At 39.4% G+C, this 26,663-nt stretch overlaps 1 protein-coding gene across 1 annotated transcript in view; it reads right to left on the bottom strand.

Annotated features, from left to right (window-relative positions):
• Positions 1-26,663, bottom strand: part of RNF150 (ring finger protein 150) — a 243,064-nt gene that overhangs the window by 45,842 nt on the left and 170,559 nt on the right. Inside the window, exons 5-6 of the mRNA XM_004426471.3 lie at positions 10,244-10,340; positions 3,111-3,321 (exon numbers count right to left, since the gene is read on the bottom strand). Of these exons, the coding sequence (XP_004426528.1) occupies positions 3,111-3,321; positions 10,244-10,340 (308 nt within the window). The remainder of the gene's footprint in view (positions 1-3,110; positions 3,322-10,243; positions 10,341-26,663) is intronic.

Here is a 26,663-nt window from a genome sequence, read left to right as displayed (position 1 = left end):
CAGTAAACAGCTACTGGATGCCTGCTATGACCTAAACACCCTGAGTCTATTTTGGGCAAAAACAGTTTAGGGATTGTGAATTATATGGATACAGACCATAATTTTCCATTTCATTTTTAGATGTATTTTAACCCACAAACTCTGCCTTTTCATTTGGTATCTGGGCTTTACTGAAATGTAACAAGTATGTAGCCACTTTTCAAAATAAAGAATCTAACATGACATTTTCCCTTAAAAATCAAATAATTATTTTATTGCAAGGAAGATGACCCATGTTGATTTGGTTCTTTTTATGGGCTCAAAAAAAGCTCATGCTTTCAGTGTTTTTGAACCGCTGGCAAAATGTTATCAGGCTTTCTAATATAATTCACTGAGACCACTAATGGTGATATATCTGATGGTAATTGAAGATGTCCACTAATTGGAAAAATTACGTGACCACCTTGTACTCTGAAAAGAGAACTTATTGTTTGACCTGAGTCAGCTACTTACTCCTCTGGGCCACAGTTTTCTCATGGTAAAAATTAGAAGCTTATCAGAGGAAACGAACAGACTCTTCTCCAAAGAAGATATACAGATGGCCAATAGGCACATGAAAAGATGTTCAACATCACTAATCATCAGGGAAATGCAAATCAAAACAACACTAAGTATCACCTCAGGCCCATTAGAATGGCTATAATCACCAAGACAAAAAACAACAAATGTTGGAGAGGATGTGGAGAAACAGGAACCCTCATACACAGCTGGTGGGAATGCAAATTGGTGCAGCCTCTATGGAAAACGGTATGGAGATTCCTCAAAGAATTACAAATAGAAATACCCTATGATCCAGCTATCCCACTACAGGGAATCTATCCAACGAACCTGAAATCAACAATCCAAAGAGGCTTATGCACCCCTATGTTCATTGCAGCATTATTCACTACAACCAAGAAGTGGAAGCAACCTAAGTGTCCCTCGACTGATGATTGGATCAAGAAGATGTGGTATATATATACAATGCAATACTACTCAGTCATAAAAAAAAGACAAAATCGTCCCATTTGCAACAATATGGATGGGCCTGGAGGGTATTATGTCAAGTGAAATAAGCCAGAAAGAGAAAGACAAACACCGCATGATCTCACTCATGTGTGGAATATAAACCAACACATGGACAGAGAAAACTGTATTGTGGTTACCAGGGGCAATGGGGGTAGGGGGTGGGCACAAGGGGTGAAGGGAGACGTATATATGGTGATACACAAACAAAAATGTACAACCCAAAATTTCACAATGTTATAAACTATTAAAACATCAATAAAAAAAATTAGAAGCTTATCATGGTAAAGATTAAATGATTTTTAAGGTTCTCTTATCCCTAAATTACTAGGATTCTAGATCTGTGCTCTCCAATACGGTAGCCACTAGCCACATGTGGCTCCTGAGCACTTGAAATGCAGCTGTAAATGTAAGTGAGATGTGCTGTAAATGTAAAATACCAGATTTTGAAGAGTTAGTACAAAAAAAAGAATATAAAATATTTCAGGTATCTTGGGTTAAATAAAATATACTATTGAAATGAACTTCACCCATTTATTATTTTTTTAGTGTGGTTATAGCAAATTTAAAATTACATATGGCTTGCATTATATTAATATTAGACGGTACCACCCTAGACCTTCAAAACAAAGGGATGGAAATCTATCTTTAAGGACTTTTAATGTCTAATGGTCAGTGTTTCAATATTGAGGTCCCTATGCCTCTGAAAGTCAAGTTTTCAAAGTTAAAACTCTTACCTAACCAAAACCAATAAACCCTACATGGGCATTTACCATCAAGTTCCACTTGAAGTTACTTTGTTGAGGTCCTGTGCAAGTTCTATGGTTCCAATATTCAATGTTCAACCCCTATGGTATTGTCTCAACTACATCACAAAAGATTATAGGAAATACACCAAAATGTCAAGAGCATTTATTTCTGGGTAGTGGGGTACTAAGCGATTTTTGCATTTTTTAATTCTTTTCTCCATCTCTCAATCTTTCAACAATGAGGACTGTTAGTTTCTTCATCAGAAAAACTCATATCTTGAAATTTCAGCAGGAATGATTTTACAAATTCTATAAATATCACAAATATATAAAAAAGAGGCCAACTTAAAAGGAAATATCCCCAAATGTTTTAATCTGCTTGTCTATACTTCCAAATTTTCTATAGTTAATAGGTTACTTCCATTTAGGGAAAAAATATACCTTATTTAAAAATTGCAATATCAACCCACCCTTTTAAACCTTCAAGCTAAATTAATTTGCAGGCTGATTTTCTTAGAATTTTTGAAGCTTTTCTATCTACTGTATTAGAATGAAGAGTAGATGCTTTAGGATTTAGCTTCAATTTTGATGCTATTTTTAATATTTTCATAAATTTATTTAATAACAGCTTTATTAATAACAGTTTATTTAATAATAGCTATTTTAATATTTTTATAACTATCATCAAACAGAACACTATTTAGTTAGAGTCCATGCAGGAGATGGGGAAGAAACTCAAAAGACATATTAATGTGCCACTGTGTCTAGGGGGTTAGGTTGTACTGCAAAGATGCCCATCTAAAGGGGTGCCATTTACATCTGAGTCCTGCAGTAACAACGGAGAGCACCCTCCTGCATGCAGTCCAGACCAGCTCAGACAGCCATGCACACACTCAGGAGGGCTCAAGGGCATGCGTGCACACACACACATGTGCACACACACAAACACAGTGAGTAGGTTTGGGCCCTATTCCCCTCCGCTGAGTATACCCTGCAGTCACTTTCCTCAGCTGCCCTTCACTCTCAGAAGCCAAACCCACCACCCTACCCACTTCAGGGACCATGGGGGTACCTGCAGTGCTGTGGTGTGTGCCCTGGTGTCAGTGTGTGGGCAGGCAAGACAGAGCCAGGTCTGCTGTCTGCCCTGCTGGCTCTGGAAAGAGCTGGGCTTCTAAAGGCCTGTCAGGTATGATTGTTTAGCCTGGCAGTGTTATACTCATTTAATTTCTTTTCTTCTTGAGGAAAAGTGTCTTTTTCCAATTCCCATGAGGCAATGGCCCTTTTGACCATGGCACTTCTAAGCTCAGCAGAACTTACTGTTGGTAGTAAAGATGATTTCTCCCTCCTGTGGGGTGGGATCTGTATCCTGGACCACCTGTAAGGCTCCCACAGTCCGGACAGCAGGGTCCAAAGTGACTGAACTTTCATTTACGGTCGTGTCGCTCGCACCGGTGATCTGGTTGGTTGGTGGACCTCCCAGAGATCCCTCGAAGTCGGTGGGCAAGTCGTCCATGCAGTCGGCATTGGGCTGCCAGGAGTAGAAAAAGATCTCGTCTTAGTGTATGTCATCAAGTTAGAGATGAAGTGTCTATAGCCTAAATATTTTGTCTCCATGAAAAACCAAGTTCTTTACTGTTTTCTTCCCGAACCATTTTATTTAAAAATATTCCACATATAGTTTCTGTAATTAACATGAAAACATCTTCCAAAATTTCCTTTCCAAGGGTTCCATTTAAATCTAACACAAGGTTTTAATTCCAAAAGTAGCAATATCCAAATATTAATAATAATTACTCAGGGGGAATAACATTTATTTATAATGATAGCCCTTCCTTATATATAGTGTTTACTACTCATATAGGGAGTAGCTGACAGCCTAATAATTACCCCCAAAGACCCATGCATTGTTTGCAAATGCAGTGATGACATGAGATGGGGATAGAATCTGACTCATTGTGAACTGTTAATCAGAGATACACATATACACAGAAACATGCACACAAAAGCACAGGGTGAGGCTATTTTGTTGTTGTTGTTCAACATAAGCCAAAAAACCAGCTGTAGAAAAAAGTCCTATTTACTCAACATGCAATTGATCACACATTTGTTAATTCCTCTAAATTAAAATCTTAGAATCATAAAACTAGAGTGAGACCATCTAGTTTAATTATCCAGTCATTGCAAGACTCCTTCCCCTCAATATCCCTGACAGCTCCACTTGAACAACACAGAAATAGGAGCTCTTTGCTTTGCAAGGCAGCCTGCGTTGGCCAGCTTTGGTAGACTATTCTATTATTGGCCAACTTTGCAAGTTTTACTCTTTGGTAGTTCTCCTGTTTGAAGTGATATTGAATATATTTATACCTCTTCCACAAACAGCTTTTTAAGTGACTTTTAGTTGTTATGCCTCTACCCAAATTCATAAAAATTATATTTAAAGGTGGTGGTAGAGAGATATGGTTTTGAGAAATACTTAGAATAGCTATTAAATTGTTTTCTCTGGTCTGAACATCAACATTGCCTTGCGTGATGATAATTACTACACGGTTTTGCATTGCCAATGGTTATAGATCAGGATGGGCAGGATTGGGTGAGGAGAATTTGGGCTGACATTGACTGAATTAATATCACAATGGCTACACTGTGTTCAAAGTTCATTAAGAGAGAAAATCTACAACTCATGGACTCATTGGGAGCACAAGGCAAGAAATTCAAAGAGCTGGACTCTTGTCCTGGTTTTCTGCTCTTCAACCAGTCTCCTGAGCTCCACACTTGTGTTTGGAAATCTCCATCATCCCACAAATCCTCAAATTCAGCTCATTCCCTTTTCTCTGTATTGTCTCTCCTTTTTGCCTTCTCCATCTCTATAGAAAGGGAGACAATTTATTGAAACTCAAGCTGTCAAAAGTCAATTCACTGAATGACCGATCCACCAAATTTACTGATTGTGATATTGGACATGAGCAGGTATGTTATTAACATTTCTCTCCCCTTTATCAGTCTCCCTTCAGTTTCTTCCCCAGTAATATTCCATTCTCCACTTTCTCACCAGAACATTCTTTTGTAAAAACACAGTTATGATTCTTCTTTTCTCCTAAAGGATGAATTATAAGCTCCTTAGCATGGCAAAACAGACACTCTACAGCCTTACCCCAGCCTACTTTTCTGGCCTCACCTTGGCCTTTGGAAACACACATAAGATACCACCTATTTCCTATCTCAGTGCTTTACTTATGCTGTTCCTCTGCTCAGGATGACATCTGCCCCAATCAGCCCTCTCCCCTTTCTCATCACAGGGTCTCAAACTAACCCTGGTGAACTCCTAATCACCCCTCAATTCCCTGGCCAAATGTCATCTTTTCTGAGTAGGTGCACCTTTTCTCCCTGCCTGGTGGTCATTTTGATACTCTAACACTTTATTTGCACTTTTCCCACTCTGTTATGGTTGTTACTGTGTTCGTCTCACTCTACTAGTCCACAAGTTTTTTTTTTCCAGTTTTATTGAGAAATAATTGACATGTAAAATTATATTAAAAGCACACAACATAATGCTTTGATATATGTATATATTGTAAAGTGATTACCACAATAAGTTTAGTTAACATCCATTACCTCACATAGTCACAAATTTTTTTTCTTATGATAAGAACTTTAAGATCTACTCTCTTAACAACTTTCAAATACACAATACAGTATTGTTAACTATACTTACCATGCTGTACATTACACCCCCAGCACTTATTTATCTTATAATTGGAAGTTTGTACCTTTTGACCCTCTTCACTCACTTTGTCTACCTCCCACCCCCTGCCTCTGGCAACCACGAATCTGTTGTCTGTTTCTCTGAGTTCAATTTTTTAAATCCCACATATAAGTGAGACACAAGCTGTTTAAAGTGAAGCAACTACATTATATAGGTCTTGAATTCCAAGCCCTCACATAGTGTCTGACAAATTATTAAGTGCCTAGTAAGTACTGATTTGAAAATCTTATCTGAGTCTCAGTTTACTGCTTTGAAAACTTAGGAATGTTAGTATCAGCACTAGACCAATTAAGGGAGGATTTGAGAAAATACTTTAAAAACTGTCAAGTTTTGTACAAAGGTAAGGCATGCTATTCAAGGGTAGCAGAATACGCCACCCCAAAATATGCTCCACTGGCATAGGATTATTTTGAGCTGAAGACAACTGAGAAGAAGCAGATAAAGAAATGCTCTCTCCCCTCCCCTCTTTGCCTAAAAGCAGGACATAAATTTGTAAAGGTGTCCCCTACTCCTTGTACCAAGAAGAACATTTTTATGACCAGAGACTGGGAGTTGACACCAAAATGGATCTGTACAAACAAACCTTACTAACATGCCCTTGTCTGCCATTAGCTTCCCCCCTTATATTTACCTTCCCATAACTTGCTGCCCTAGGAACTCAAAGCCTTTTTCTTCTGTGTCGTCACCTCTCTGAAAATTTCTTATTCTTTTCTTAAGATGCTATGTAAGCCCAAGTTCTAACCATCCCTTTGAGTTACTCATTGTTAAGTGCTCCCATGTGTATGTGCGATGCATGTGTTAATAAACTTGTTTGATTTTCTCTTATTAATCTGTCTTTTATGAGTCTAATTTACAGGGCCCCAGGTGGACAACCCAGGAAGGTAGAAGGAGAAGTAAGTCCTCCCCCCGACACACACTATGTGAAGATGCTTATAAGCAAAACCAGTTGGGTGTGGGATATCAGGGAGGAAAGACTTCACAATGAGGACACTGTGCTGTTTATTCTTTCAGCCATAAGCACCTGAATGCAATCATATATGCATCAGCAATTGACATTTTTCAAAATGTTGATTTTTCTTGTTGATATTGTTCCTTTGTTTTCTTTCTTTTCTTTTTTTAAAAAAATTGTTTGTGGCCTAGTGGTTAAGTTCAGTGCGCTCTGCTTTGGCGGCCTGGGTTTGGTTCCCAGGTGCGGACCTACACCACCATGCTGTGGTGGCCACTCACATACAAAATAGAGGAAGATTGGCACAGATGTTAGGTCAGGGCAGATCTTCCTCAGCAAAAAAAAAAATTATTTGATTAATTATGATGCGGCGTGTTTCCTTTTACTTTGTGGACTAGTGGGAACAGTATTATATCTTTAATGGAGGGGGGAGAGGGAAAGAGAAAGAGCTATTTAGCTCAGTGAGACTGTTAATGGTAGCAGGAATGAATAATTTGGCTTAGATATGATATTTAATAGACCATCCTTACACAACCTCACAGTTTATATCTACTCTAAGTGGTTCATCAAATAGAATAATATTTTGAAAAGAAACCCAATTTATATACCTCTAAGAGAAATTATAGTCATAATGTTTAGTAAAAGATGTCAAATACCATCTACAAGTGAACATGGTATAGGTATTCAAATTCAAGTTAGCATGAGGAAGGTCCTCAAAAAAACCCAACTGCTAAATAGATAGGGACTTGTGAATACACTAGCTACATTGGATTTTCTGTTCAATAACAATCATCCTATTCATACCAGGATAAGAGTGACAGGAGCAGGTGTTTGTTGGGGTATGAAAGGCCCAGGTTATATGGTATCTTATAGGAGTACTCACGGAAACCTGTGTTCTGTCATCCTATAAAGACTCGCCTAGGCCTGACTGGAGAGAAAGGAGGGTGAAGTACTGTAATGGAGATAAAGGGATGAAAACACTTCTGACAATAAAGGACTTTTTTCTCCCCTTTCAGTTCAGGATTTTACTTCTCTTGGCAAAACATAATGGAAAAAGATCACATTGTAATGGGAATTTCATGATCTGCGAACTATGCCCTCATTCTTTAGCTCATTTTAGAGAAATCCACTTACAAAATGAAAATGTCCCTAGCTCTTAGCTTTCACCTTATATTTATTTGCCTTACAGCACAGGCAAGCATAAGGATACTCAGTTAAAAACAAAAACAAACAGAAAAACCTCACCACTTGTATTTGGACAATCTAGTGGATCAGGATTACAACCAAATCATTGGTTGTAATTGAGTGGACATTGTTCAAAGGAAGATCAAGGTGAGTTTCATGAATCAGATTCTGTGACTACAGCCTTCAGACTCTGAAGGCCTACAATGCCACAAACATTTATTAAGTACTTAGCACGTGTAAGGGACACAGACATAAGGACCAACAGGCACCAATTATAAGACAGACTGACAGGATTTCTTCAATTTTCCTTGATTAAGAAGAAATGGAATATAAGGAATTTAGGAAAATTGTAAAATAATTTCTTTATGCCACATAAGAAAGGTTTCAGTTAGCTATAGGAAGTGTTTTCTAGTTGAGAAGGCTGGGCGCTTGTCCAATGACATGGAAAGTTATAAGAATGGAGTGAAGACTTCATCTCTCTGGTATAATTTAGGCATGGCGCTACCCCACGGCGAAGGACGGAGTGGGGTACATTCCTCCCAGATCCAGACTTGAGTATCATGCTCTAGGAAAAAAACAGAAAAGCCTCAGGAAGGCACGGAGGGTAGCCATATGCCTTGGTGCTTCGTGAGAAGAAGCACCCTACGCGTGCCATCTTCTTCACGGAGGATGTTCTGTTCTCTAGGGGGAGCTTGGATGTATGTCATGTTCCTGTTCGGCTGGCCTTTAAGAATCCTTGACAAAATCAAAAAGATGCTACTGATGTTTATTTTTCTGAAAGTCAAGTGTGCTAAGTAAAATCCTATCCAGACTTGCTAGGCATCAAGCCAGAATGCCCACTGGTAAAAGTCAAAATGTTATTAGTTTTGGAAATAAGCCAAAAGGCCACCCAATAATTGTATTTTAAAAACAATGAATAGCTCTAAACTCAACTCATTTACAAGTAGCTTCTGGAGAAGTTATACTTCCCCAGGGAAAGTCTGGAGTCAAATGCTATTAGGACAAAATTTAACCACTGGGGGTGGTTTGGTTTCATTCTCTCAACCAAGAAACACTGGGATCGACACTTAGGAGCTTTGAAAATATCCTGAGCAATAGGAACTAGGTCAAACGATGTGACTGTCTACTTTTAATTGTGAGTGTTTTAAAGATTCTGAAGACCAAAGACATACATATACACATGCAAGCACACACGTACATATATTTTCCCTCTCCCTTGTAAGAACTAGTTACAGCCATAAATGTGAAAACTGCAAACACTAGTTCAATTTCCGAAGTCACCAGTATCTGGTAGAGATGTTGGGTTTTTACTAATGTTTCATGTTCACTGTAATTGATTTTCACCTTGAATGCATTATGCATTTACAACTCTGGTCTGAAAATTTAATGCATGGCTCTTCAACCCTAGCTCAGAGCTATATGTAGTCACACAAGTTGATTTGTGTCTGGTGTATCAACTGTGAAAATCAGCATACAGCTGGCATGGAGACAGCTAGTACAGGGTAGAAAATTCAGCCAATGCACGACCTCATCATGCTTCAGGTGTGCCTTCTCCAACAGAGTCACTCTGATGTTCCTAGGATAATTAGCCCTTTGGCATTAAAGAAAACCTTTGATATCTGATCTGATCCTTCCTTCTTCAGTGACATCTTGGGACTACTGACATTCGCTTTATTGTCTGCCATTAGTAGTGAGGAGTGACAACAGGGAGCCTGCAACAAAGTTGGGGGGGAGGGAGAGATGCTGCTTTCTGGACCCTGTTTGTCTAGCTTCTTTTAGACAGTGCCTGCGTTTTTCTCATATCTCTCTGTGCAGCCCTCAGATTTGGTGGCCTGGTTTGCTTCCTGCCCTCCCCACAGCAGCTGGTGTCTCACTTGATATGGTCCTGGGAAAGTCTTCCTGCAGCATCAAGCCAGCCAGCTGGTGGGATTCTCTCTGCAATGGGGAAGAGACTAAATTTATAAAATGTATAACTGAGGGGACCAGCTTGATGGAAGCACTAGAATTAAGTGGCTCTGGCTCTGGTTTCCTGCTCACTCAAGTTCTCCACAGAGATCTGAGTTCAGCAGAGGCTCTGAGCCAGATTCCCAGCAGCTGTCTTCCCCTCCCATTGTTGGGAAGAGCTCCTTTCCTCTGAGAGCTAGGTGATTGTGGGGCAACATCAGAAAGTGTGGCACGCAGATCTCCTTGATGACAGCGCAGGGGTAATGACACAAGAGGTAATCAATGCACAACTGGCCGGTCAAGCCTCTGCTGGTGTCCCGCCTGTACTCACACACTGCAGCCCAGATGAGAAGCCCGTGAGCTGCATAAGCAGCATCCTGACTCACAGACAAAGAAAATCGACATGGTGAGAGGGTCGTGATGTTCTCAGATTCAGAAAAAGTGAGAGGAGAAGTGCTTTTGGACACGGGAGTACTCTTGGGGCCTCGTGAGATGACACCACTGCTATGGGGTTGAGGCGACACAGAAAATCCAGGGATGATGTTTTCTCCCTGCTTTGGGAGTAATGCAGAAAGACAGACATGACGATGCTGTAGGCTGTGCTGTGCTTACCGGGATCCCTAGGGCTTTAAGAATGTTCATCTTGCACATGGGACAGGTGCGATGGTCTAGAAGCCAGGGGTCAACACAGGACTTGTGGAAAAGATGCCTGCAATGAGAACCATACATCTTAGAGCGGCAGTCACTGCAGAGACTACCTAGTCCCCTACAGCCCAGAGCCCTGTCCAGGGTCACTCAGCTGCTCAGTGGCAAAGCCGAGACTTGAACCTCTGTCTCCTAACCTCCTGGGCCAACTTCCTGCTATACCCTGTGGTGATGTCCAAATTGGTCTGGATCCCAGGAGTGTACTATAGGATAGAAAACCGAATCTTCCAAGTTTCAGAAATGGAGAGAACATAGAAACTGAGAGATTTTTCTCTTTCTCAATAGAAAGAAGGTTTCGTAGAAAGAACGCAAGTAGAGACACTGGTACAGACCTTTCAGGACACCTCGATAGAAGCTACTTGTAAATAAATCCAAAGTTTCTTTTCCCACAGCCAGAAGACAACTGCAAAATAAAGGCTCATTTCCATTAATATTTGAGGGTCTAACATAAAAGGGCAGAAGAGCTCCTGGAAGCATTTAACAACACAAATGACATTTTAAGTTGTTATGGCCGCTGGTTGTCAAATCAGAAGCCGAGTGAAAGGTACTGTAACATTTCCTGATGTGTTCAACTCTACTGCCACGTTCATGTACCAGCCCTTGGGAGCCTTCATCTGAGGGGCAGGATGAGGGGGGCATTTAGTAGGTGCAGGAAGGCCTCCTAACTGAACTTTCTTTCAACTTGGCTTACAAGAGCCGACTCAGCAATACCAGGAAGTCCGAAGCTTTTCTTCTCACTCACAAGACTCCAGACCACAGGCAGAAGCAGTCAGAATTTCTCGCCTGGGGCAAGAAGAGAGAGAACTGTCTGTCTTAAGTATGAGGGCTTCTCTAGGACATTCCATCCACGCCTGACTCTCTCTCTCCTCAGTGGTGCACTATCCTGGAAAACTTCTATTCTCTCTCACTTTCGTCTTCTTTTGTTCTAACAGTTTTCTTTGTGTTAGAGGGCTTCAGGCTCAAATGCTGAAAAAGGACCTCCACGTTAGAGAAGCGTACAGGAAGTGCCACCTTTTAAATTGAAATTGAAAAGAACCCATGTGCCAAGGATGGGATTAGCTATATACAGGATATGACCAGATTAGGGATTAGAAAAAGGACAGGAGTAATCTGGGTGTGTCATTATGTGCCCAGATCGTGGTCTGGAAAGCCTGCAGATTTACTGCTTGGAAGCCATACATCACATTAATTCATTCCTTTATCCATGCATTCAACAACAAGTGGTATATGCCAAGAATCCTGCTCAGCACCAGGAATCAGTGTGATAGCGATTTGGCTCCTTCTTTTAGGGTGTAAAACAGGAGACGCAGACATTAATAAAATAATATAAATAAACTATTTAATGTCAACAGTGCTAAGTACCATGTTATGACAGGGAGCTTGAGGGGGCTTATAACTGGGAGATTTATCCTAGTTTGGGTCCTCAGGGAAGGTTTCCCAGATAAAGTGCCAAAACTAAGGTCTGAGGGGTACACAGACATTATCCACTTGAAGGGGAGGGGAGAAGGGTATTTCAGGCAGAATGATTGGCTCATACAAAAGCCCTTGGCTGAGCGGAAAGAAGGCCAGTCCCAGGGCCACGAGAGATGTGAGGGAGAGGCTGACATTGGATGAAACCACCTCCCGCCCCCGCCAAAAGCAATATGCACCTCCCCGTGTTCAGGCTGTGCACTCAGGAAACAAGTTCCTAATCTGAACTTGCTTACCAGCTGGTGTCCCTTCTGGGAAAGAAGTCAACATTCTGGTCCCTTTGACTGTTCCCAGGAGGCAGGCCTCTGTTGTGTTTCCTGCACATATGCTGGAGTCAGAAAGACGGCAGGGCCAATCATTAGCTGTTTTAGCTTAAATAAGTCACTTGGTAACCCCAAGTTTCAGCTGCCTCATCTGTAAGATGGAGCTCTATCTGCTCACGCAGAGAAACCTTCCCTGAGTCTCCAATCCACAGAAGCCAGTGGTTAGTCAATAACAGCCTGAGTTATTTCCCTCCATCCACTGGTCATTCTTACATCTCCTTTGTGATGGTTAGTTTCATGTGTCAACTTGGCTAGGCTACAGTGCCCAGTTATTCAATCAAACAGTAATCCAGGGGTGTTTTGTAGATGTGGTTAACATCTACAATCAGTTGACTTGAAATAAAGGAAATTATCCTAAATAATCTGGGTGGGCCTTATCCAATCAGCTGAAAGACATTAAGAGCAAAACGGAATTCCTGGAGAAAGAAGAAATTCTATTTCAAGACGGCAGCATCAGCTCCTGCTCAGTTTCCAGCCTGTAGGTCTGCCCTACAGATTTCAGATTTCCCAGCCCCTAAAATTACATAAGCCAATCTCTTGAAAAATATCTATCTATATTTATATATATAAATATAGTGGGATGCATATAACCTACTGGTTCTGTTTCTCTGGAGAACCCTGACCAATACATCCTCCAATTAGAATATAAGCTCCATGAAAGCAAGATCCTTGTTTCCCTAATTCACTGTTGTATCCCATCATCTAGAATAGTTCCTGGCACACAGATGACGCTCAAGCAATATCTGCTACATGAATGAATATTCATCAGAGGACCTGGACCCCTCACTGCCTGCACATGGTTATCAAGTCCCATGGATTCACTATTCCTAAATCCCTTTCACATTCATGGCTTCTTTTCCTTTCCCAACGCCGCTCCCTCATTCATAATCTCATTAATTTTTTTTCTGTATTACTGCAGTACCATCTAACTGTTCTCCAGCCACCAGTCTTTTCCTGTTCTTTTCATCCCACTCATCCTTGCCAGATTTATCTTCCTAAAATAAAGCACTAGTTACGTCACCCCTTGTTCCACTCTGTTCTGTGCTAGGAGCTGGGTCCAAAGATGAATAAGACAAGGTCCCTCCCTTCAAGGCAGTACCACAGTCCTTCAGTGGTTCCCTGTGAATGACAATGTAAAGGCCATTGAAAGGCCACGTTCTTGGATCCATCATTTTCCGGCTGTTTGATCTTAGACAAGTCTCAGCTCTCCAAGATTCAGTTCTTTATCTGTGAAATTTTATCTTTGCAAGTGAATGAGTCTGTGTGTGTGTGTGTGAGAGAGAGAGAAAGAGAGACAGAAAGAGAGAGAGAGAGAGAATAAATAATGCCCACAGCTTAAAACATAAGTCCCAGCCCTCCTTAATTATAAGCTACGACTAATCTTATTAACACCACTGTATTGCATCTTGGTTTTTTTGATATATATTATTACTCTGATTTCTACTCTTTAGGATAACCTTTATAACATTGAAAGCAAGTAACTGCAAATTTAAAAAAATCAAAGGAAGAACCAAGGGGAAAGAAAGTGTTGAAATGACATTACAGTGATCATGCTGATTATTAACTAACATTCATTTATATCTAGCACCATATTTCTTGTGTTGTTCATCAAATATGAAGACTATATCTTTATAATTGGGATTGCAAAACAATTTTTCCCTCCCAAATAGAAAGAAAAATAAAAGTCACTAGACTAAATAAATAAAGGAATAGGGAAAAAATCTAGAGTTTAGTGAAATGCACCAACAGTGTAGTAAGGCAAAGCCAATCTCAACTCATCCTATTTGTACAATTTGCAGCAAAGCGCTGTCCCTTCCCGTGTTTTAACAAAGGCTGCGTGAGAAAGGACACCGAGAGGAGCCACGAGACGAGATATTCTCTCTCTTCACAATCCTGACAAGCTGGAAATACAACAGAGGGCTGACAAAACTCTTCTCCTTCCTTTCACCAAAGGGAAGCAAACATTTTAGAAAGAGTTCTTCAAACACCTGACAAAAGATGACACTGACAACTGCGTAATGATGCCAAGATGATTATAAATAATAAGTTCTCACATTTTTTAGCAGTAAGGACAAACCCAGTTAAACTCATCTCCACCTCTATTGATTCTTCTTTTCTGTTGTCTTTTCACCTACATGTGTGACTCTTTCCCCAATTAAATGACATTTTTTTCCCACCTGGAGGAGGAAGGGGCTATTCTGGCCTTTCCATCTCACTCTCTTTTGTAGGCTTTGTCAGACCCTGCCACCCTGCCCTTGACATTAGGATCCTATGGCTTTCCTTTCGGCACCAGTGCAAGCTGTTTCATTCCCCTTGGTGAAATAGTTATCAAAGAACATGAGTCACTCAGGGACCTAAGAACCCCATTCTCTCAGGTAACATAAACTATTGAAATAACATACATCCAGCGCTTCGTTGGATAGCCAAAACGTTTCTTTAGAGACTCTGAATCTTATTTGCAAAGTTATCAATGAAGTAAGACGGTATTTTAAATTAATAAACACTAATTTAATTTAATCAATAAATATCTACTGGTTATTGAATGCCTACTATGTACCAGGCATGTTACATCCATTATTAATTCACAACCTATGAGGTAGGAATTATTATTCCTAGTGTATGGAGGAGGAAACTGAAGCTCATTAAAGCAAATTATCCAAAGAGCTAGTAAGCTGCAGAGCTCTCACTCAAAGCCAGGCCTACAGTCAGTGTTATCCTATTCTACACTCCATGACCCCTCCTTCCCTCACCGAACTGTCATGGACAAGGAGAGGGGGAGTTGGAGGAATTCAAATTTTTATTCTTTCCCAAGGTATTTTTTTGCTCCAGCTTCAAGGAGGCAATATCTTAGTTACAGAGGTTGGGGATCAAGCAAAACCACAGGGAAAAGTCATCTCCCTTAAGTGTATTCGCTTGGCTACTGAAGAGAAAAGCTGTCAAATATTGGCCTCATCAGGCCTGTACTTAGATATCAGTCTTCTTGATTTATTTGTGTAGAGGATAACACTGGCTTCTAGATGCTTTGAACTCCCCCATTCTCCACTGCCCAACGGATGTGGGAAATGTTGAGTTGGCAGCTCCATCAACTTTCTGCAAAATTTTCAAATTTGTATCATGAAGTGCCGTGAAAAGTAATATCTACTTTTTTTACAAGGCTCTTCTCGACCTGGTCTGGTTTCTCTTTCTTGCCTTACCTTCCTAAAATACAAATATGATATCACTCCAGACTTGAAATGCTCCAGCTGCTCCCCACTGCCTACAGCATAAAGTCAAAATGCCTGATCATGGTACACAAAGAAAGCTCCCCCAGTGTGGCCCTTCTCACATCTTCTGCTATGCCCCCATGTTGACCCCACACTCTCACCATAACTCTGAATCCCCTTCTCACTTTTTGTGTGTGTGTGTGGCAAATCTTGCTCATGTTTCAAGTCACAGCTCAGATGTCCCTTCTATCCCCTGAACATCCCATCCTTTTTCTCCAAACTCTGCCAAGGAGAGTGTCTTTTCCTTTTCCTCCTACTGCGTTTTCCCACAGTGCTGCAGCAGCTAAGTATGTGCTCTGGTTTCAGGGTCTGAAGACCACTCCTTAGCTTTGTGACTTTGACAAATAATTTAACTTGCCTGTGGCTCAGTTTTCTTCTCTGTAAGTATTTTATGACAATGTCCTTTAATAGTCATGACAACCCTCTGAAGTAATATTGTTTGGGATAACCTTTCAGAGGGTTGTTATGACAATTCTAAATGACAAAGGGCATAAAACACTTGGAATACTACCTGGCACGTAAGAAGCTATAGTATCACGGTGCTGGTGTTTTTTTGTTTATATGTGCCTGAAACTAAAAGTATTTTAACAACTGATACAGCACAGGCACAGACCAATCAGAATGGATGCCAGCCATAAACAATGATCACAGCCCCAAGGCTTAGTATTCACTTGGTCTACTGTTCTAGGTCCGGAGTGAGTTTGTGACACCTTGGAGGGCAGAGAGGAAGTGTTTCTATCTATCCTCAAAACCTAGCAGAGGGCCGGCCCTGTGGCTTGGTGGTTAAGTGCGCGCGCTGCGATGCTGGAGGCCCGGGTTCTCATCCCGGGCGCGCATCGAGGCACCACTTCTCCGTCCATCCTGAGGCCGAGTCCCACATACAGCAACTAGAAGGATGTGCAGCTATGACATACAACTATCTACTGGGGCTTTGAGGGGAAAAAAATAAAATAAATAAAATCTTTAAAAAAAAAAAAAAAACAAAAAACCTAGCAGAGTACCTGGAATGGGATATGCTCTCAGAAATGTTTGCTGAAAAAATGAATCCTGAAAGTCCATCTTCCCCAAATCATTATTTAATTAACAGTAATTTCGTTCCTATTCCATGCAAGTGAGCTTTTTACGGTAGAGCTTACTCTGGAAGCACTTAACTTTTTGTGGACTCTAAGATATGAAAGAATTCTGCCTTCTTCTGAGTTCCTAATGAGGTGATTATGGGTGTTGTAAACCCATGCTCTGCCTAGACTGTCTGGCAGACAACACATAGCCTTACAAAACAGGGACATTCTTTCTACACAAGTCTCATTTTGGGAACATTGATTTATGGATTTGGGCACAGGCATTACTTGGTTAGAATGACCAAAATGGCAGTGGTGATGGCACTTAGAAAATGTCGATGGAGCCCAGACAGTGTAGTGGATGTTGCATAGGAGAAACGTATTCCACTCTTACCCAGAGGACAAAAGAGATCTAAATTGCTCTTATTGATTTTCTTAATAGGATTCTATTTGTCTAGCTGCTCCTAAAATCAGGTGAATTCAATGAGAATTTCACCAGTATCTTGATTCCCATGGCTTTGAAAAACACATGGAAATCATCGGCTTTTTCTGTGTATTATCTTTGTGTGGCCCAGATGCCTTGCCTGTGGTCAAGTAATTAGCAATCAGGCATTCAGTATATCATGGAATTTATATTTTCGACTGTGCTGTATTATGCAAACCAGTGGGTTTAACGTCCATCCCCATTAGTGAGAAAAATGGTTAGTGTTGACGTACTGGTACTTTGGTATAATATGGACGGTGGATTTCTTTGTTATACATGAGGAGGTCTGAAAAGGAATACTTCTCTGTATTGTTAAAGAGATTCCAAAATTGATACCAAAACTTCTAACTACTAGGAATGCTGAGTTCTGAGAAAAAGTAGGAAAATTGACACAGAATAAAAAATTCATCAATGTATAGTAGTTATGTATTACTACTTCACGCAGAGCACTATGCTAGGCATTGGGGTACAAAGATGAATCAGACACGCATCCTGTTGGTGAGGTGTTTTTAATATAGAACTGATAGGCTTGTAGGAAGATACACAGTCCACACTGCGTGGAGATTAAAAGCTCTGGCTTGGGAATAAAGCAGGTTTCATTTTAAATTTTGGCTGACTGACCTGGGATAACTTCTTAACCCCTCTGAACCTTAGTTTATTCATTTATAAAATGAGGATAATAACAGTACCTATCTGAGATGTTCATCATTATTGTTCATCTAATATGTCAGCTCTTTACAGAAAGATGGGAAGATTATGGGCTCTCCTAGTGGTAGCTACGGCCACGTGACTAATTCTGGCCAATAAGTTATGAAGAAAAATAACAGATTTCACTTCAGACTATGGCATTTAATAACTGGTCTGTCAATGAACAATGTTCAAGATGGCAGCTGCTTTGTCAGCCTGACTGCCATGAGCAGACTCTCCCTACCGACACACAATGGACATAAAACATAAGTAAGAAATCTTTGTTGTAGTAAGCCACTAGAGTTGGAGTTTTTTTTGTTACTGCAGCAAAGCCTAGCCTATCCTGACTCGTAAAGTACATTACGGAGTTGTTGTAAGGATTAAATATCTGTGTGTAAAGTGCTTAGTTAGTAAGTGTTCAGTGGATTAATAGTGACAATAACTCTTTTAAGTGATGTTAGTACAACATGTAAAGTGACAGATCATAAACAGATACAAGTAAAACAGCCACAGAATTCAGGGAAGGGAGCATCTACTTTGTGAGGAAATTGGAAACTATAGGATGGGAAGAACTTTGAAGTGTGGAGATGGGAGGAAAGAAATCCAAGGAGCAGGAATTTACACAAGTAAAGGCATAGCTGCAATGTTGTGATATGTATAAGAAATGCAATTGGGTTGAAATCTAGACTATTTTAAAAGTAAGAGCAAGTAATAGAGTTGGAAAGGATGGGTCCAAACCAGCATTCTGAAATAATCCGGATGGACTGAGTAGAAAGGAGGTGTGAACAGTGAGGAAAATAATCATGGACCTGAGCCAGACTTTCCCTCATTCCTCATGATGATGAACTTCTCGTTATTAGGTTATTTCCTTCCACACTGTCTCATCTTTCCACATCTCCTATACAGAAAGTCCTTGCAGTGGTGCCAAGGAGCTGTTTTGGGGTCTTGGTGTGGATCAAACCAGTTAAGCAGACACCAGCCCCTCCTTACCATTAACTCTATCCAACTGGCCCAACGCCTCACTGTGGGGGTGATTCTGCTATTGGGCTTGGTCTAAAATGGTTGTGCCAAGTGTGAAAAACTGCATTTCCCTGATGCCCCCTACTTAGATTATGTAAACATCGTTTAAAAAAAAAAGGAAGAATGAGCCAGCCTTGATGGTCTAGTGGTTAAGGTTCCATGCTCTCTGCCTTGGCAGCCCGGGTTCGCTTCTCAGTCTCAGAACCACACCACCTGTCTGTCAGTTGCCACGCTGTGGCAGCCATGCACATGGAAGAACTAGAAAGACTTACAACTAGGATATACAACCATGCACTGGGGCTTTGGGGAGAAGAAAAATAAAAGAGGAAGATTGGCAACAGATGTTAGCTCAGGGCGGATCCTTCTCTGCAAAAAAAAATAAAAAATAAAAAATAAAAAAATAAAAAGCAATCATTTGTCTAAAAAAAAAAAAAAGGAAGAAGACAAGGAAAGGGAAATACGAGCTGTCACACGGAACTGGTAGGAACCATATTCTGGCTGTTATAAACATAATTACTTTGTTTTGGCAAACTAATATGTTATGCTAGCAGTTTTACCTGAGGGAGAAAAAAAAGAATGCAGTAGAGTAAATTACTGCCCACCTCACTAGCACAAGCACTGCCCTTGTGTGAAAAACGCTGGTCTGTTTTCAGGCCCACAGTAACAAGCTTGGAGTCATTGTGGCGAAAGTAAAATCCCTAAAGCTGGGCTAGATTTGATTTGGTTTCCTTGGGGTTCTTAAACATTTGGTTCAGAGCGAGATGGGGGTTTCTGAGGCAGATTTTTAGCCAAAACCATATTCCAGAGAGTTGAGTATATAGCAGAACACCCTCGTAGGGCAGGGTGAGGGTGGGGCTAAGGTGTCAGGTCCATGGCCAGTGGTACAGTGGAAAAAGTGCTGGCTTAGAAATCAGAAAACCTGGCTTTGCTTTGGTCCCTGTGACCAAACGCTCTGAGTTAAGGTTTTCTTCTTCTTTTAGTAAAATAAAGGGGCAATAATGGTACCTGCCCTTTATATATTATAGGCTATTGTGAGATATGTAAAGAGCTGTGTAAACAGTAGAGTGCTTTTCAAAGTTAAAGTATTACAACCATCTATTTCACCCAGTTGGGTTTAAACAGCATTAAAGAAAAACCAATAAAACTTAAAAAACTAAGAAACTGCATCAGATCCTCTTGCTACTAAACTCAATGGCTTTTTTAGCTACAGTGGAAGAAATCGATCCTTTGGGAATGCAATTTACAAGAGAATTGCAGAATCCTCATTTTAGAGCATGTCTCACTCCTTTGGGTTCTGGTAGAGGGAGGCTCTGTGCTTGACCCTGGTCTAATTATATCATTTGGCTGGGGTGGCAAAGCTGGTTGGCATTTGTCCTGTGTGTCTAGTTGATTAATATAACTGGGGATCAGGACATTTGCAATCAGAATGCCATATTTAACAAGGTTATTACAGTTCAAGATTTCTTTCCTAAGGCAGTATTTGCTCTGTTGAAACTATAACAGAAAATAACACATCAGACATCACTGACCAGCAATGCAATCTCCTTTCATGTTTCTTTCCTTTAATCTCTTAGATTAAATGATACCTAATTTTTGGCAATGTACACATACAAATCCAAAGTAATCAAAGGAACATTACTAGAAAACACCATCAGCAAACTCTGAACTTAAATTTTACCTAATTTTGATAATGTACAAAGTGAACTACTTTTTCAAAAAGTCCACAGCATAGCTTCTTTGGTACTTTAATTTTTTTTCCATTATTTTAATTGAGGGTATAATATACAGTAAAATGCATAAATATTAAGCAAGCTGGATGATTATTAAGAATGTATATATTTATGTACATACTACCCAGATGAAGATATACACTGTTTCCATCCACTCCCTGCCATGTATTCACCATTATGACTTCAGTCACTATAGATTAGCTCTGTCTGTGATTGAACTTTATGTAAATAGAATTATAAAGTATCTATTCTTTTTTTGCCTGGCTTCTTTTGCTCAATATAGTGTTTTCCAGATTCATCTGTGCTGTGAGGAATATCAATAGCTTGTTACTTTTCATTGCTGAGTAGTATTCCATTGTATGAATGTACCCCAATTTGTTGATAGATTTTTCTGTTGTTAGACATTTGCGTTATGATTTTTTTGGTTGTTATGAATAAATGCGCTATGACCATTCTTGTACAAGTCCTTCTGTGAATGTTTGCATTCATTTCTCTCGGGTATACACCTAAGAGTAGAACTGCTAGGTTAGAGGAGGGTATGTGTTTAACTTTAGTAGAAACTGTCAAACAAATTTCCAAAGCAGTTATGCTATTTTAAACTCCCACCATACTACATAAGTTTTAATTTGGCAGATTGTTTAAAAATTATTATTTTTAAAATAATGATTTTCATAAACAATGACTATTGAGTAGGATGCCTTACACCAACATAAATTTCATATAAATTTTAAAAATGTACTTAATTGATCAGTTATTTTATTTCTTGATCGGGAAGGATTAAAGAGGAAGAGAGAAAAATAAACAAAAATAACTCAAATTTTATAACATAACTTTTTTCTGTTAATCAAAATGTATCGTAAAAACAAAATAAAAGCATTTAAATGAGAAAAAGCATTATTTAACAAAAATATGAAAACAAAGTGTTTAAAATAGTTAATAGATAAAATAGTTAACATTTTGTCATTTCTAGGCCATATCATTTTCCCCCTACATTTTAACATCTCTGAAATTAGGAAGCACCTTACAACCAATGATGATTTATATTAGAAATGATATATGAAGAGTCTGTGTTAGTCAACAGTGATACCTCAGAGAAATCAAAGACGTGGGAATTAAAACTAAGTGCTACCTTTATATTTGGCTATCAGATGAGAAAGATGTTTAAAGTGGTACCAGTTCCTGGTTCCAAAAGGACACTAATAAAAGCACTCTCACATTTTGCTAGGGAGGTGTAAATTGTTACCACCTTGCATGAAAGCAGTTGGACAAAACTTATTAAGATCCTTAAACTCACTTTTGACCCAGTAAATTCACTTTTAGGAATATATCCTAAGGGATAAATACAGAAAAAAAAATAAATAAGCAATTAAGGTCTTGACTTTAGAATAATAAAAAGTGGGAGCAGTTTAAATACTGAATAATAGGGATCAGTTAAATAAACTCCAAAAATGGACAATTACGCAACCACTAAAGTATTTTAAAATAATTTCTAAAGTTACAGGAAAATGCTTACTTTTTAATGTCAAATGAGAAAATAGAATAAAGATTGTATTAATGGCTTGACTCTACAATGTTTAATAATACACATGTGATATTTATATATATGCATTATACAAATTAAATATACCAATATCAATAATGATTATTTCTAGATGGTGAGATTATTATTTTTGTTAACTTTATACTCTATTTTCAAGATTTTCCACAATTAGCAATGAAACCTTGAAAGTTATTTTTAAAATCGCATCTATAAACAAACTGCCGTAAATAGAATGCCCAATAATCTAATTTGCACAACATGGGCATGAAAGAATGCGTCAAACCTTAGGAAAATCAGCCAATACTCATCACTCTTAAAAAAAAAGGAAGTTGGGAAAAAATCTGTTCCTAATCAAGCCTGTTACATATAACAGGCATGGCAGGGTGAAGTCAGGACAGACACCCTCCTGCCTGGCTAGAAAGCAACACTTTGTTTTCCACTTCACGAGTTTAGAACTCATAGTTGAATCCTGATCACATTACAGTGCTTTGTAAACTTTTTTTTACTCATAAAGAGTTTGGAATTTTCTGTCCACACAGACATTCAGTTCACTTGACTTATCTTAAAATCAGACTGGGTCCCTGGGGTTAAAAATCTTAAGGGGCTAGTGTCTATTTTTAGTGCTTTCAGTAAAACTTGTGGTTCTTAGAGTTTGCAAATATTAAAATGATGTCCATTTTTATATCAGGTTATAATTCTCCTTTATGTTATGTTGTTGATTATGATCATGTCGTGCCTGGTAGGGAGAGTGAATGAGAGCTCCTTGTACCCCCTTAAAAAGGGACGTTCACAGATGAATATCCGAGTCCAAATGCGATGTTGCCTTGGGTTGTCATTAAAGGATTTAAGACATGGATGCCACATCCGAGTTTCAGGAGAAGCAGGAGAGGCTATGAACCGCCCAGGTGGGTTTGGTTGGAAGGATCCAACAAGAACAAGAAAACTCTCTGGGACACACTGAATAAACAGCCTTCTAGGGAGGCCCATCGGATGCAAGCCACTGGTGGTAAGGCATTTTTGGTGTAGGCGCTGTGTTCTCATACATTAGATCAGTAAATCCTATTAATTCAATTTTGAAGAGGCTGGGCCTTGGCAGGCAAGTCACTCTGGAAGACTCAGGCTACGTGCCTGTTAAGAAAGCTTTACAAATGGATCCTTCTACTGTGTGCTATGTATATAGTAATAGATGTATATATTTATTGTAGATGTCTCCCAGAACTGCTTCTCTTGTAGAGGAACATGTCACCTGTCCTTGGGGACAGGAGTTAATGGATTGTAGTATTTGAGAAGTCAATTAATCATTAGGCCCATGTTAAAAATATACATTAGTTACATCAACTGAGACAGAAAAGTAGCTAGCTGGCTGACTGGTGAGATGGACAGGGATGATTTATGAGTGTCTTGTCAATTGTAGACACATGTTATGTAACAGACCTTCAAAGAAGTCATCGAAATTAGTAGACCAAATTTAGCCTCTGACTTTTCAACAGCCCTCAAAAAATTCCTTTTCCAAATCTCCAAGCCTATCCCCTTGAGGTTCTGACTCAGATATTGAAATGTTGTTAGAAATTCCTTTGCTAGTTAGGCTATCTATTGCCCCAATTTGCACGTACATGCCTTGTTTGTCCTTTCACTATTAATTTGTATTGTACTTGAACAGTAATCACTTACTCTGTTTTTGATTTTTAGTCTGGCATATTATTATGTTTAAATCTCTATTTCATCTCTTTCAACACGAATGCTATTACTCATGGTCTGATCTTTGTGAAAGCACAGGCTTAAGTTTCAAAGAAAAAAAGGCAACAGTATGATACAGTCTATGTCCTGAATTACTAAAGGGAGCTCTCAAATTGATACAATTGAAATTTAGCCCCATTCCTGAAACAGAGAGAAGAGAAAGAGGATGGACAGCATAGTATTTACATACGGAATCAAACAATGATCTGTCCAAAATGGAAGTCTGCCTAAATGACCCAGTTATGGGAGTGTTCTGGGCCTGGATAACTCAGAAGAATGTCTTAAAAAGATAAGCCAAAGCTGGCCCTCAAGTGATTTTTTGAGTTATAAAGAAAATGTGTTTCAGGGCTTGAAATTTGTTTCTTCTGTTATGGTTTCTGAGTGAAACAGTGTGCTAGCTGCTGGATTTTTTTCTATTGTTTAGATTCCAAATGGAAAGATATGAGCATGTTCTAAATGCAAACAAATGAGATGTATCTATCAGTTACCAACTAATTCGGGCAGCCATTTTCAACTATTTCAAATGCTGACTCATGCTGGGTTTACCTCCTGAATCTCTCCACACTAGGTCCATCTCTCTACATCCCCAGTGCCAACACTCCAATTCAGCCAGCCAGCATTTCTTATTTGGACTTTGCAATAGTCTCCTAACTGGTCCCCCTGACTCCAGTCAGATCCCTTTGAGCTGCACTTCACCCCACTGCCAGTGTGCTGTGCAGGAAACACAAGCCAAACCCCTCAGCAGGCCCCGAGAACCTGGCTATAATCCAGGCTCCCCAGCTAGGCATTCAGGTCCTAAACGATCTGGGCCGGTCTACCTCTCCCCCATTATCCCTGACATGTGCCTTACACTGACAACTCCAGGTTACCACTAGTTATCGTTGCTTCACATACTCTTCTTAGCTCTGAGTGACTGGAAAACTCCTTCAGTACAACTTTATGGAAAATAATTAGGCCATTTGAATTCAGAACCTTAGAAACAAGGAAATAATCTGAAATACGAACTAGGGTCTACACACATAGCCTTGCTTATAATAGCAAAATAAGTGTGTGTGTGGGGGGAACAATTTAACTGTCTAAAAATAGTCAAATCATGCCATCTGGAATATTATATATCAATTGAAAATGATGTTGAAAAAGTTTTAAAAACACGGAAAATGTTTATTCTAGAAAGGACTTAAGGTGACTTAGGAGATGCAGATATCCAAAAAGATGCCATAAAAGCAAAAAAAGAAAAAAACAAGAATGGAGACATAAAACAAACAGAGTCAGGCATGAAGCTAAAAAATCTGTTTTGGCTATGAGTGGGCCACAAATTTGGCTCTTAGCTCTCTATCAACAAACGCAGAAAAAAATCTGGGGAGTATCACAATTCTGTATCCACAATATAAAAACATTCCCTTGCCTGGGAGACATGCAGTTGGATTCTATACATGAACTGCTCTAGGAGTCCCCATGAAGAAGCCAGAGTACAAAATCCTAACGATGGACACAATGGCAAGTCTTCCAAGATTGCATTTTATAGTAATCTCCGATAAAAGCCATGGCAGCTGCTTTAGCCAACTCAATTCTCCTGCAGGGAGCTAATATGAAATGGTGCATGTTTGTAGTTTTCTGTGACTCTACCTTGCTACAAAAGTACATTTTAGAGGAATAGAAGGACTGAATTACATTTCAATTAATCTTCCCAAAGAATAATTTTTTTTCAGTCTTACTTCTGATACACATAATGAATTTAAAATTTTACTTGCTGAAAAAATACCTGGAGTCCAGCTAATCTAGCTGGATAATTAAAAATAGACTTATCAGAATGAATAATTAAGGGGCAGGAGTAGAAGCAGAGAGATTAGTGAGAAGGCTGCTGCAGAAAGCCAGGAAAGAACGGATGGTGGTAATGATGTTAGCGATGGTAACAGGAACAGTGATAGTTCTAGTAATAATGATAAGAGTAATGTCATATTAGTATCATAATTACAGCAATAATAATAATACTAGAAATATGTAGAATTATCATTCTTTGTCAGGTTTTGAATTAAATATGTAAAAACCAATTTTTAGTTAGCCAACTTAAATTACATTCTTGGAACACAATCTAAGTTCCTTCATTGACATTTTCTTCTGTTAATAAAAGTCAAGCCTAAATTAAATACAAAAAACTCCAGACTGGGGGAAGGGGGAATTATTGCTTAATGTCTACAGAGTTTCTGTTTGGGAAGATTAAGTTCTGGAGATGGATGCTGGTGATGGTTGCACAACAATGTGAATGCACTTAATGCCACTGAATTGTAAACTCAAAAATGGTTCAAATGGCCAATTTTATGTAATGTATATTGTACCACACACACAAACACATTTCCATAATTATCTGATCTAACAGATCATCTTGTCAGGACACAACTGACATCCTGTTGTGAAGAATGAGGAGCCCAACAAGCTGGGGACCTGCAGAGCCACCCACTGACCTCAACTCAGAGGTTGCTCGGAGCAGCCATGGCATTGCTCTCCTTCAAACATTGTTTGGAAGTGCTTCAGTGCTTGGACACTAAACAGTACAAGTGCAACACTTCCCAACCAGAACTATTTCGGGATAGATGTTATTAGTTACTTCTTTTATCCAACCATCTTTGCCTGCTTCAAGATACAAAGACCTCAGTAAAAGTACAGGCAATGATGCCTCCTACAGGACGCTCCAGGAAACACTATTGACGAAATGTAGCCACATGAGGTAGTTTGTTGTGTGGGAATTTTGTTTATGAACAAGTTAAAAGTTGGGGCGCATCTACCAAAGATAAGAAGTTGAGTCTTAGAGGATGTTATTTGTAATCCAACTGTGATAACAATAAGCCAGTAAGACACACCGCCTCTACGGGCCACTATTACACAATCAAACTATGTTGTCTATACAGGAGAAACTGCTTTCTCTGTCATCTCTAGTAGGGTGGGATGGTGAAATGCCAACAGCTCATCAATGGTTTATTAAGAAATAAGCTGAAGGGAATCAGGACACACTCCTGT

Source organism: Ceratotherium simum, chromosome 12 (assembly GCF_057802395.1).
Source record: "Ceratotherium simum simum isolate JZ-2026a chromosome 12, ASM5780239v1, whole genome shotgun sequence".
NCBI classification, from domain to species: domain Eukaryota; kingdom Metazoa; phylum Chordata; class Mammalia; order Perissodactyla; family Rhinocerotidae; genus Ceratotherium; species Ceratotherium simum.
This window is presented reverse-complemented; position numbering and strand designations above follow the sequence as displayed.